Source organism: Aspergillus tubingensis (genome assembly GCF_013340325.1).
Source record: "Aspergillus tubingensis WU-2223L DNA, scaffold_9, whole genome shotgun sequence".
Lineage (NCBI taxonomy): Eukaryota > Fungi > Ascomycota > Eurotiomycetes > Eurotiales > Aspergillaceae > Aspergillus > Aspergillus tubingensis.
This window is the reverse complement of record NW_023336283.1, coordinates 415,623-428,768: the sequence shown is the minus strand read 5'-3', so window position 1 is coordinate 428,768 and position 13,146 is coordinate 415,623. Positions and strand designations below refer to the sequence as shown.

Sequence of the window (13,146 nt, the reverse complement as noted above, 5' to 3'; positions counted from 1 at the left end):
TCCCTAAACACACCATATATACCACGCTGTATCCAAAATAATGCCATTGAACAGATACCAATTTCTTCACCCAAAGATTACACTATATATACAAGGTCGTAAAGTACAGAACCCGAACCAGAACCAGAGCCACTTTTTATAATCCCTTCTTCACCCATACCATCCCATAGTACTAATACAACACAACACCATAGAAAATGGCCACTACCACCACTCCCCTCCTCTCCCCCAATATCCCCCAATATCCCCAAAGACAAACCAACTACCTCAACCTTAACAATCCACCCAACCTCTTCTTCAACCTTCCCATCCAGTCCCGGTCCGGCGCCTCATCAAACTCCCGAATCACATTATCGTAATGATCCGGGTTACTCGCCGGCCTGCGCAATCTCGGCGACAGAGGGTAGCGTCTTGCGTAGCGGTCTTCGAGGAGGGAGGAGAGAGCGTTGATGGATTTCTCGTCGATGTTGACTTTCTGTGATTGGCCTTCTTGTTGGGGCTGTTTCTGAGAGGTGGGTTCGGTGGATGAGGGTTGGAGGCAGGCTTGGAGGTAGTTCTGGACGGAGACGGAGGATGGGCGCACTTTGTCGGTTGGCCAGTGTTTGAGGAGGGTGGTGATTCGTTGCTGTGGTTGGTGTTTAGTTAGCTGGGATGCAAAAGAAGAGGGTTTGATGAGGGTTTAGGTTGGGGTGGCGAGGGTAGACATACTGTGTTGGATGCCATGGTGGGATATCTGTGTGTGTGAGGTTCGTGTGATTGTAGTGTGAGTGATAGAGGCGAGGGTATTGTGAATGAGAAAAGCGCTGGAGAGATACTGTTCGAAATCTATCTAGATGTCTGTAGATGCTCGAAAAACAGCGGAATTGCCTGAGGCGGCAAGGCGGTCACGGGCGCGGCAATCCGGAGGCGGCAATCCGGCTCAGCCACCGCATGCTGATTGATGCTGCTGATGCTGCTGCCTTATTGCCTGACCTGGACTTCTCTCTCTCTCCTCTCGTCATCTCCAGCTGATCGTCTCCTTCCCATCTCCTTTGAATCTCCCCCCTCAAAGTCCCATCCACGTTCTTTGCGCCTCCTTTTATTGCCCCTCTTCTAATACCTACTTTCGACGCCGTTGATTTCTTTTGTTTCGTCCCCACCGTCCTTTACTCCGCTCTTTCCCGGTTTCCCGCTCGCTCAGCTCGTCATGAGCTCGCAGCGTTATCAACGGGTATGAGGCACCCACGTTCTTGATAGAAGCCGTCGGGTTCGGCATTTGGATGTCAGAAAAACAAAGTACTGATCTTTCTGCTTAGGTCAACGCCCGTGATGAAGACGATGATGATACCCCCCAGTCACACTCCTCTATCCCTCTCCGACCGACACCTTCCTCCCCGCCTCCCTCATTTCACTCTCGTTCCTCCTCACCATCGTCGAGACGCCTCCTCCACGACGATCCCCACAGAGACCATGCAGACCAAACCCTGGCAGATGCGTTCGGTGATGGCAGCGATTCCGAGTCCGATGAAGAGCCCGACGATCGTCAGCGCTTAATGCGGGCTCAGCCAGATTCCCGCCCGGTGGCGGACACCAGCAGCGCCGCTGCGGCTGCGTCTTCTTCTTCAAGCGGTTCAGAGCAACAGTCTGGCGATTCGCGCATCGGTGGAAGCCTTCCTCGACGGCAAACGATCCTGCCGTCTTTCAGTACCCCCAGTTCGGGGGCCAGCCGGGTGATCAGTTCGTCGAATGATGGAGTCTTTGCTAATCTGGCGGCTAAGCCGGAGCGCGGGGAAAAGAATGAGGATTTGCCTCCGGTAGGTTGATTCCTTGTGGAATTTGCGATGGGATAATGGTTGCTGATGATGTGCTGTTTTATAGTCCTACGAGGAGGCCGCCGCAGATGCTACACCGCCGTATTGGGAGACGACAATTCTCGCACCAGGTATCTCTTCGGACGAAGTGTTTGTGGATGGATTGCCGGTTGGATCGATTTTCTCGTTTGTCTGGAATGCCATGATCTCCATGTCGTTCCAGTTGGTTGGATTCCTCTTGACCTACTTGCTTCACACAACGCACGCAGCCAAAAACGGTAGCCGGGCTGGTCTCGGCCTCACGCTGGTGCAATATGGTTTCTACATGAAGGGTGGCAGTGAGTCGAAGGGATCGGATGAAGGAGGCGCCGATTACGTGACACCACCGGACCCGAACAGTCATAACTTCGATCCGAATAATGTCGATGGTGGTGCGGGTGGTGATGGCGGAGGCGGTGCCGTGTCCTCTATCACCACGAGCGAATGGATTTCATACGTCTTGATGATTGTCGGGTGGTTCATTCTGATTCGAGCTATCAGCGATTTCCTGCGGGCACGCCGTCACGAGCAGCTGGTGTTACAGAGTCCTGAGCGTGGGCTTAGCGTTCCTGTCATTGCAGAGGGCGAGCGATCGGAGACGGTTGTTTAGGGAATATGGGAATCTTGGTCTGGTCTGGGTACAGTTCACTTGGGAGCATTCGGAGTTCATTTTCCTTCCTTTGCACGTTTTCGTTATTCTTATAATCGGCCCTACGATCCAGTTGTAGGATGGATGGGAGCCTGCAGAGCATTGGTAGCCTATCGTTGACCGGGTTCATCTTTTCGTTATTTCCTTTCTTTTTCTTTTTCTCCTACCATTTACACATCATGGTCGGTTCCAGCTATTGCACGAGTTACCGGGCCTGTAGTCTAGAATACCTTATTATCTTGTTTGCGAGATACCTTTGGCAAGTGAATCCAAGTGGAAACAATTCGACTTCTATCTCTTTAACTCCTTATTGTTCTGTACGACTTTTCCTAGTGGTAAACAGTGAGACATTCGGGCCAATTGGGAGTTGCCTCGTTCCGATTTGCCTTCAGCAGGCAGCCTTATTTTCGGGACCCTTGAATGGAAGCATCGCCGCTGAAGATCGTCCGCCCTGCGACTGGGGATGTTCCCCGTCGCCCCGGTGTGCCAGTTTCTCAATAAGTCCTCTCAGACTATTGTTCTGCTTGAGCTTGCTGCCCGATGCTGATCGTCTTGGCGGTCTCTCCGGTTTCTCCGCGTTGATCTTCTTGTCTTCCGCTCTCCTTCTTCCCCTTCCTTTCTTGTCTTTCCCCTTTCTATTATCACAAGTGGTTACCTCTCGCTCTTCTTCTCCTCATGTTCATTTTCATTTTATATCCAGTCAAATTCACCTCTCCGTGACATCTCCCCCGCCTCTCTCTCCATGACCAAGGTTGACGCCGCGGGGGATGGGGATTCCGCCCCGATGGCCGCCTCGCCGCCGAGTCTCCCCAAAGCCCCCGTCGAGGCTCGCTCGCTGTCCTCCATCACCGCAATTGCCTCCAATCCCCCTGCCTATCCGCGCAATCCTGCTCAGAAGAAGTTGGATCCGTTAGTGCTGTATATTGTGCGGGTCCCAGGCAGTCGAGGTATGTCGCTTACCTGCCATTCCGATCGCTCAGGAATGCCCCGCAGAAGCGGTGGCACCAAACATGCATATGATAGATCAACTGACCCTTGTTTTCTTCCGTTCTCTAGATGTCTTCCTTACCCCCTTGAAACCTGCTACCAAGTCCAGCGTCTCGGCCGAAGCCATCAATTCCTCTCTATATTATTTGCACGTCGCCACGCCCGAGGATGACGTCCTGTTACAGGAATACGAGCAGGAACGCGAAGAGGAGGCTAGGCTGCGGAAAGAAGCCCTTGGAGACGAGGCGGAGGCTCCTCTCCCTTCGCGCGAGTTTGCGCGATTGAACAATGTCCGGCGCAAGCCTGTTCCTGGCGCGGGCGCACCCAAGGTCGATGCGACCGCTCCTCCTCCTCCTGCGCGCCCTCGCCCAACTTCCTGGCAGTCGCAGGGAGCGCCGTCGCCGTTGAATCCAGATCTGCAGCGCCCTGCCCTGCCTCCCCGTCCGAGTTTCCAGGGCCCTGCTCATGCGAACGATTACAACCCTGTCACCCCGCCTTTTGCGCCGGTCCATCGCGACCCCGTCCTCGAGTCCGCGCCGCTTGACGATCCCATGGCTGCGCGCCCTTCGCGGCCACTGCCTGCTGTTCCGAGAGAAGAGCCCGTTCTGGGACCGCCTCTAGACCCGCTGCCAGCGAAAAGAGCCAACCGGTGGAGCACTGCGCTGTCGGGGTACCTGGCAAAGGGCCAGGAAACGTGGAAGGAGAAATATGATGCCATGTCTGGAGGTCGGGCAAGTCTGGATTCAAGACGACCTCCCGTTAGACCGCATTCTGCTCATGGAAGTCCATCGCATTCGTTTCTGGGGTCACCGTCGAGAAGCCCAGCGAGGAGTCCTGCCAGAAGTCCGGGCCAGTCCCCTCGCCAGAGGCCGCATGACAGAGTGGTGCCTGATCGTCCGGGATTCCATATCACCTTGATTCGTCGCGATCCTACGCATGGCAGTCAGTGGAATGTTGCGACCATGTCAACGCCCCGGATGGATGGTGGGCCTATCGACATCGATATCCTTACCCCGGGGTATAATCGATTCACGGCGCAGAACGAGCCGCTCTCCCTTGCGAGTCTGGGGATAAACCTCCCAGGCGGCCAATCCATCTCGTTCTCGTCGTCCAAACACCCGTTGGCTGATTTGGCCGACCTTCCACCTCCTACTTCCATTCCCAATGAGCCATCTCAGCCTCGACGATTCCACCGCAAGCTCTGCGTCTCAAGACCATACTTCCAAGAGGAGTCGCGAGGCTCCTTGGACCTCCCGGGTCGTCCGTCCCTGGACAGCACTGCCAGTGGCAGTCCCACGAAACCGCATGCCCCTCCTCACTCCAAGCTGAAGAGCGGTTATTACACCTTCAACTCACCTTGGAATGGCATCTGCACGTTTACAACGAGCGTCAACGGCCGCAGCCTTAAATGCAAACACATGATACCCACCCCTGGCTTCCCCAACGCCAGCAGCCACCATCACCACCCGACCTCCACCCCTGAACCCCCTGCCATCACTGTCGCCGAGATCCGCTTCAACACGCCCTTTCGAACCGGCCATCTTCACCAGCCCACTCCCACATACGCACCCTATCATCCTACCTCGCCCCCAACGGATTCCTACCTCTCCTCTCCGCAAACTCCTACCTCCGCAAACCCTTCCTCGAAACGTGACTCTCTCGCCCGCCTCCTCAACCCGAACAAGTATACGCGACCTCGCGCTCGCTCCGGGGCCAGTATTACCTCCATCGGCGACAACATCGGCCCTAGCCACCACACACGGAACCCCTCGAATAGCAGCACGAGCAGCGGGGCCGGAGATCTCGAAGAGCGCGAGAAATCAGGGCTTTTGCGCCGGCCACCGAGTGAGGACCGTCTGGATCTTTCTCTTGCACGGGAGCGCGCAGGCGGAGGGTTACGGGGGAAGTCTGCGAAATTGGGTAAGCTGATTATCGAAGATGAGGGTATCAAGATGTTGGATCTGGTTGTTGCTGCTTGTATGTCTGTTTATGCAGTGAGTTGCTAGACATTGGTTTGACTGCATATGGCATGATTAATCTTTTGGTTATATCCTGGGATATGTTCGAGTTGTGATTGTGATATGATATGATATACTATTGATGTTTTGGGGCATTTGAGCGATATGCATTTGATGATATGTAACTGCAATTGATATACTGATATACCTTGAATATGAAGCTGAAGCTGAAGCTGCTACAGCACTATCCTCTGATAGACATCAGGAGACTCACAGTAGCATAATGATAGTACCTACCCTCCCCTCCCCCTGAGAAAGACCACTACCTCCCAAGCTAGTAGCTACTACGTAGCTAGTAAACCACCCATCCCACTCCCACATTCCCAATTACTAAACACTTACAAAATAGAATCATCTACACCACCACCACCACCCCTCGCAAACCCACCACCGATCAGGTAACCACATTACCATCTCATTCTCCCCAATTCCATATCCCTGCCTGCCCAACACAAAGTAAAAAACCCCTCACCAAATACCCATAACCCTCCAATCAAACCCCACGCAAAATAAGCAGAGAAGCTAGGCTAGCTAGCAAGCACGTCTCAGAATACGAACTTTCCCCCCATATCTCCAACCCACTCATGTACTTCTCCTTATAGTATGCACCAATCAGACCATCTCCATTAGTTGAAACAAGCAATGTCCGATAAAAAAAAAAGCAAATGTCAACTCCGAATGCAATGCCGAGCTCAGCCCCAGCCCCAGCCCCAGCCGGTGAAGGTAAGTGAAGCAGTCAATCACGATAGAGTATTAAATGGCCCATTTTCGGACTGACTCTCCTGTCTAGGTAAGTATGCACGGAGTATACTCCGCTTTTGTTTGTAATTAGGTGGATTGGATTGGATGGGATGTTCAGCTGATGAGCAAGTACTAGACTAGTAGCACATGGATAGGATAGCATGATGTGTGTGAGATGAGATGAGAGGGTGTAGATCCACCCACTTACTTTGCAGAGAATCTGCAGGTTTAGTTTCGACTTAGTTGGGGGTTTGGGCCAGTTATGTTTCCTGGGATTTGGGATGACCGTGCAGGAGGGGTTATTAGGTGGGATGTTATTGGTTAGTGGTGTTGAATGCTGGGCTACTGGGTACTTAGGGATGAGGGGATGGATGGATCATGATGCAGGTTAGGTACATATGTACGAGTATGGAGTAAGTACTTGGGATGGGATCACCGGGTTTTAGTGGGGTTTTTGTTGGGTCAGTTGGGTTGGGGTCGTGTTCTGCTTGTCGGTCTGGCTGTCTTGTGAGTCATTGTGCTTTGTGAGGATCTTGAGGGGTTTATTGTGTGTGTATGTCTAATAGTATTCTTGTAGCTGGATATCAGTAGGTATGGGTATAGGTATAGTGTACAAAGTACATCTAAACTATGAACAGTGCATACATAGCATATAAATCTATGTAAATGGAATAATACTAACATTCAGAAATAGTAGCAAACAAAGCAAATTAGTGTTGATGATTAGCGTCAACCACATGCAAATAATTCCCCCCTCCACCCCCTATGACATAATAAAATCCATTGTCTAGCATCCCACGAGACACTAAAAAACTAAAAATCAAAGGTTAGCGCGCCAGTGAGAAAAATCCTCGGTCATGGCGAATAATAAATATCGAGAGATGAAAAGGGTATGGTGGTCCGATGATCATTACGCCTTGGCGTGTATTGGAGAGTTTAGTTACGGTATTGTTTGGGAATTACTGGTTTTGTTTACGGGTTTGTGAACGGGTTAGATACGTATGTTTGGGAGGGTGACTGGGTGTATTTGGGGAGTGGTTTTGCAAATGGAATGGAAGTATGCTTTCTTTTTTGATTATAGGGTAGCTGCTGGTGTCTCTGAGGGGTGTTTAGGAGCGTATGTAATCTGTAGGTTAGGTGGTGGTGGGTGAAGGGCATCTCATGGGTGATTCATCGTTAAGAATCTCTGTATGCACACGATGTATAGCGGCCAAGTTACATCTATTGTACTATCATTATGTGAAGTCCTTAGATAAAGACAATAACAGTGACACTCAGTGGTAATATCACTGTTGAGAATGTCAGCTCAAGATGAAGATAGATTAGATGCTCTTGCATCTTCTGATTAGATTAGATCCAAACCCAGCTCTATCTTGCGAGCCCACTCCATGCTAAACTCCGCAGCATGGAGTTAACTCGGCTAAAACCTCATGCAGTTGCAGTATGCACGATGCAGTGCGCACAGCTTCCCTAGTCTAGGCCGAATTAATATCCACGGCATGGCTGGCATGGCAGGTATGGCATGGCATGAGCACTTGAGTGGATCTTCTGTCCCGCTCATTACAAATCTACCCTTGTTGAGAAATTACTTCGCACACACTGATATCTACTGCGTAGTCAAGCATAACATAGCATATTATCTGACTAGAAAATATAGAGACTGTCCCCTGACTCAAGCACTATAGACAATTCTCACATTCAATATTGCACCATCGCCACTCCAACCCTCGTGCAAATAGAATTCAGAGTGGGTAAATCCTCCCCCGAAACCGGCCCATTTTCTGCAGCTCGTAAATGAGCAGTGGAGAACCACAAACAACAAATTAATTGTGCTCGTGTTTGTGTGCGTGCCAAGACAAGTAATTTCTGATTGGGAAAAGGTGTGGTGGGGCAGACTGGAACCGAAGAGTCAGGACGCGTCGCCGGTTTCTTTCGCTTTCTTTTTTTTTTCCGTTCCTCCATCAGATTAGATGATGCGATTATCTAATCTGATTCTTCTTCCATCTTTCTCAATCTATGATGTTTACCTGTTGGTTGGTTGGGGTTGATTTGAGTATGGCTTTAGGTTTTAAGTAGAGTTTGCCTGGATTAGTGGGGGTTATTGTTGTTTCCGATTTCTCGTGTTTGCTGTGCGTGTTGTACAGTATGCATGTTTGATCTGCTGCAGGTCAGTTCCTGTTTTTGATCTTGTTCCTGATGATCATTTCAGGGTAGTATCTGTAGAACGTAGAAAGCTGTGACTGTAAAACTGTTCTATAACTGTGAATCATTCTGGGTATTCAATCAATCTATATACAAAATATCCAACTTTAAAGGAATCATACACATCGCTAGTTACCACCCCTCCTCTCCAACACTCCCGCCGCAATCTTCCGCAAATCCACCTTTCGCACCTTTCCACTCCCCGTCACCGGCACCGTGCGATCCACGCCCTCCTCTCCAAACACAAACACATACTGCGGCGCCTTATGCCGACCCAGCGTCTCTCGCGTCCAATTCCGCAGTTCCTCCACGGATGGTTTCTTATCCTCGTATCCTGCCGCCACGGCAATGAACGCACCCACTACCTCGCCGTATTTGGCGTCGGGAATGCCGATCACCGACGCAACTTCGATGGCTGGGTGAGCCGCCAAGCGTTCTTCGATTTCTAATGGGTAGATGTTTTCTCCACCTGTGTTTGTGTGTATCATGGTTAGCATACCAGTAGTATGTATGTATGTATGTATGGTATGGTGGGGTTGCAAATAGTATGCAAAATGGAATGCACAAAGTTTGGAAGGAATAGAAATAGCACTCACCTCGGATGATTATATCCTTGAATCGGCCCGTGATTGAACAACGCCCCTCCGGTGTGAAGATCGCTTCGTCTCCGGTCTTCAACCACGTGGTGCCGTCTGGGTCGGTGATTAGCGTCTCCGCTGTTTTCTCTGGGTTGTTCCAGTATCCCTTTGTCAGTTGATACCCGGCGATGCAGAGCTCTCCGCGCTCGCCTACGGGCACAATGTTGCCTTGTGTGTCGATGATCTTGGCTCGCGCGTGCGGCATCACCTTGCCGACGGTTGTGAGGCGCGTCTCGATGGTGTCGGTCGTGACGGCGTTGAAGCAGGTGGGGGAGGCTTCGGTCAGGCCTAGATGGTGTTAGCGCGCGCTGATAACGATAGAAGATGAACTGGGGGAAACGCACCATAGCTGCTGGTGTATTGGGTCATGTTGAGCTCTTCGAAAAGACGCTTCATCAACGGACGAGGAACCGGTGCGCCGGCGATGATACCCGTGCGGAGGTTTTTGGTGTCAAAGTTGGGGGGCTTGGGGAGACTCAGGATCGCTTCGAACATCGTGGGAACACCGTGAAGCGCAGTGCACTTCTCGTCGGAGATGGCGTGGAGAACGGCCTTAGGGTCGAATGTCTCGCTGGGGAAGACGATCTTGGAGCCGTGGGTGACTACCGCGAGCATACCCAGAACCAGTCCGAAGCAGTGGAAGAGGGGCGGAGGGCAGCACAGAATGTCGAAGGAGGTTAGGTCCATGCGGTCGCCGATAAATCGAGAGTTGTTAACCAGGTTGCTAGAGGAGTTAGTTCATATACTATGCTACAGGTGCAGGAAGAATGGCTTACTGATGGGTTAGCATGGCGGCCTTGGGGTTACCGGTCGATCCACTTGTGAATTGGAGGTTGCACACATCGTCTGGTCGCAATTCGGCTTCGCGATCCGGCAAAGCAGAGTTAGGAAGCTTCTCTCCCCGCTGAATGACATCGTGGTAGGTGCTGAAGTTTTGATATTCTCCGCGCAGAATGACGATCTCCTCCAGCGCGGCCGACTTGCCGTTCTGCTTCGGCTGTGGGCCCAGTTCGGCCAGCACGCCTTCCAGTGTGTGACGACCAATGCGAGGAGTCATGAATACCACGCGACAGTCTAGAATTATTCGAATCAGCATTGACTTACTGGATGCGCGCAATCGGCTCTACTAACCGGTGTGATCCAACGCATAGTAGAGCTCCCTGGGTGTGTAAGTGTTGTTTAGAACCACCAGGATGGCTCCCACTCGGGCCGCGGCAAAGAAAACAGAGATGTACTGCTCGCAGTTACCAGCCATAACACCAATGCGATCGCCTTTTTTAATGCCCATGGCCAGAAGACCACGAGCCAGCCGGTTGGCCTCCGCATTCAGGTTAGAGTAGGTCCAGCGGGCTCCCGTCCAGGGGAAGACCAGACACTCATAATCGCCATACTGAAGGCTTTGCAGAGTTAGAAGCTCACCCAGAGTGATGTCCAGGAGAGCCGGCTCGGTCGGACCATGGACAATTGAGAGTTTCTGGGTCGGTTTGGGCGGTTGGAAGTGGGAAAGGGTTTGCTGAAGACGCCGGACAGTCGCCATGATGGATATTTTTGCCGGGGGAGGGGAGTGAGAGACAGGGCAAAACTCGTGGGATCTTATCAGATCGGGGCATCTCGTCCCAGACTTATATTATCTGCCTCTGGCATACCTCGGTACCCGCTCCTACGCGACTCCAGGCCTTTCCTTGCCTGCGACTAGTCTGCAACAGGATGAATCCGTCTTCCTGTGGTTCCGAAACTTGGCCGTTTCGGCTGTCGGTACCCAATAGGGCAACTTTTACTCTAAAGCTGGCGGGTGTCATCTCCACTCCTAGACCCAGTCAGAAAATTTCCCATTGAGATATTTATTTGCAGGGTGTGACAATGACCAGTGCGTGCATTGGAGGAGGAATTGCCGGGAATCCTGCCATTCTACAACCCGATTTTACCGGCCAAGGAGTCCTGAGCGGTGCAGAAACTAACTAGTAGCGTTGCCGTAGCGTCGCTTAAGGCCGCCGCTGATGCCATCGCTTCCGTGTTCTGGCGTGTGCTGGAAACGAAGCCCGGATCAGATAACGCGGGTGGATATTAACCGGGGACTGCAAAACTCTGTTCAGGGCTTTGCTTTTCCACCCGTTCCACCATCCCTCCCCCTGTAGCATTACTTGTCCTTCCCTTCCAAAGCGCTGTTCGACCTGATCGTGTTAATTCCATCCGATTTTGGTGACTTGCTGCTGACTGCTGGCTTATACAACCGATCATGCATTTAGTACGCTGTCAGGAGTATCCCTTACTTTGGCAGACCAACTATTGTGAAAGTTGCTACTGCATCTTCCTTGAATAGGCTTTATGGTTATTATTTGGCTTAAATGAATGTCGTAACTCTATAACTTGAAATATTTCCTACTGCAAGGGAGGCGTCAGGAGTGCTGTTAGGCACCAGCGCCTTGCTAGACGTCACGTCTAGTGTGGCTCTTGCTACCTTTGACCATTGGATCATGAACGAGAAAATTTAGGCGCGGGACTGGCACTATAATATATTATGGTCACTCCACTTGCTCTTCAGCCTTTTCCACCATCCTCTGCCTAACTTTGGAAGGAACTGAACGTTCGTGCCAAACGTTAAAACCCATTAAGTACGATGCAGTGGGTATGTTATATATGAGAGCAGCCATGGACTGCAGGGGATTTGAAGAAATATTAGTATCTAGGTCATGCCCTCGATACGGGCCTAACACTAATTCATATATATATCCGAATGTATACCGATGGGAACTTATAACAGCCCGCATTATGCAGATGAAAACGGTCCCGCTGAACTGGACTCCGCTTCCAGCATCTAGCAGATAAAATGAAGGCGTGTCCGACCATTGCACTTTCTCAACTTCCTACTATCGGCCTATCAGTACTAAAAGTAATGACTGTCTCCGAATGCGCAGCGAAATCTCAGAGGCCAAAGTGCTACGCAGGCCTTGAGCTGTATCGGGAAGCATCTACCGGCAACATCCGATCCCCTACCCGGCATCCAGCCTTCTAGCACTAACAGCAGCAATATTATGGAGCTGAGCTAGCGGAGTACTTCCGCTTCCATGTGTCTCTCGGAATCGGTTTTCATTACTTCAATTCGGAAGGATCGCCTGGACCCTGAATCGTCACCGCTAGCTCTTAATCTGGTCTCAGTCTCTAACAATTCATTACCTTATCATCAAGACCCAAGTGCCCCATGATCAGGCAGAAGAAATCTCCCATGGCACCACCATATGGAGAACCAGCTGCCTTTTATTACCCACCGCGGATCAGATAATATCCCTCCCATACAAAGTACACCTACTTTTAGCTGCTCGAGCAGTTGGAGTCATCAGGGTGGATCCGGACCATGGAAGCGAAGAGCTATGTATGCAGCATGAGGGGAGCTCCTACAGCATAGAGGAACCCCTCCAGGTACGTACTCAACCGGCGAGGGGCCGAGGTCCTAGGCCACCAGCTCATCGGCATTAGACGTGGCAGGTGCATAAATAGACATGGGCTAGAACCACACGTGCTGATCAAAAGGCGCCAATCATCATCTCAAAGCAGCAATGTCGGCTGTAGCCGTACAGAGATCTATGCAGACTGCTCCGGGCAAGGATCCCCTGTGCTGCATCGATCGCTGTTTTGCAAAACAGAATACCCTGGGCCGGTCTGGGTCGGTTTGTTACAGCGGTGTATTGGAGACGAACGGGACCAGTCATGACAGTACCGATCTAATCAGATCATCAGATGATCTAATCAGATAATCCCTGTCCGAAAGTCGGAGAAATGGCCGGACCGGCGGCAACCCCCACCGAGCGCCAAATCAAAAGGACCGAGGCGCGTGTGGTTTTCCGCGCGCACCGCCCGAGCCAGGATTAGGCTGGAATCCCGCCCGGCCACTCTCCTGCACATCCCAATACCGCCCACGGTTCGACCGCCAAAGCCTTGAAGCCTTGGGTCTTGTTCCCCCCCACTTGCTTACCCCCCATCGCCCAATGGCCGTGCGTGGTACATACCCCCCGGGCCCACTGCCAATGACGATGAATGGTTTGTGACCTGCACAGTTCCTGCGTTGAAAAAGTGTCTCTGTGCGA

General features: G+C 51.6%; 4 protein-coding genes across 4 annotated transcripts; 2 read left to right on the top strand and 2 right to left on the bottom strand.

The window, feature by feature from the left end:
* Positions 1 to 262: 262 nt before the first annotated feature.
* On the bottom strand, positions 263 to 723 carry AtWU_08229 (ubiquinol-cytochrome c reductase complex assembly factor 2; the record flags this gene model as incomplete). The annotated part of the gene is made up of 2 exons (XM_035503337.1): positions 263 to 625; positions 709 to 723. The coding sequence occupies 2 exons, from the start codon at positions 721 to 723 to the stop codon at positions 263 to 265; spliced, it is 378 nt and encodes a 125-aa protein (XP_035359230.1).
* A 463-nt stretch (positions 724 to 1,186) lies between these two features.
* AtWU_08228 (metal homeostatis BSD2 family protein) lies at positions 1,187 to 2,439 on the top strand (the record flags this gene model as incomplete). Its single annotated transcript, XM_035503336.1, has 3 exons — positions 1,187 to 1,210; positions 1,296 to 1,793; positions 1,858 to 2,439. 3 exons carry the CDS (start codon positions 1,187 to 1,189, stop codon positions 2,437 to 2,439), a joined length of 1,104 nt encoding a protein of 367 aa, XP_035359229.1.
* A 781-nt stretch (positions 2,440 to 3,220) lies between these two features.
* On the top strand, positions 3,221 to 5,471 carry AtWU_08227 (uncharacterized protein; the record flags this gene model as incomplete). Its single annotated transcript, XM_035503335.1, has 2 exons — positions 3,221 to 3,425; positions 3,502 to 5,471. 2 exons carry the CDS (start codon positions 3,221 to 3,223, stop codon positions 5,469 to 5,471), a joined length of 2,175 nt encoding a protein of 724 aa, XP_035359228.1.
* Positions 5,472 to 8,554: 3,083 nt separating this feature from the next.
* Positions 8,555 to 10,601, bottom strand: sidI (putative long-chain-fatty-acid-CoA ligase; the record flags this gene model as incomplete). The annotated part of the gene is made up of 5 exons (XM_035503334.1): positions 8,555 to 8,895; positions 9,023 to 9,352; positions 9,409 to 9,788; positions 9,841 to 10,138; positions 10,196 to 10,601. The coding sequence occupies 5 exons, from the start codon at positions 10,599 to 10,601 to the stop codon at positions 8,555 to 8,557; spliced, it is 1,755 nt and encodes a 584-aa protein (XP_035359227.1).
* Between the last annotated feature and the right edge of the window lie 2,545 nt (positions 10,602 to 13,146).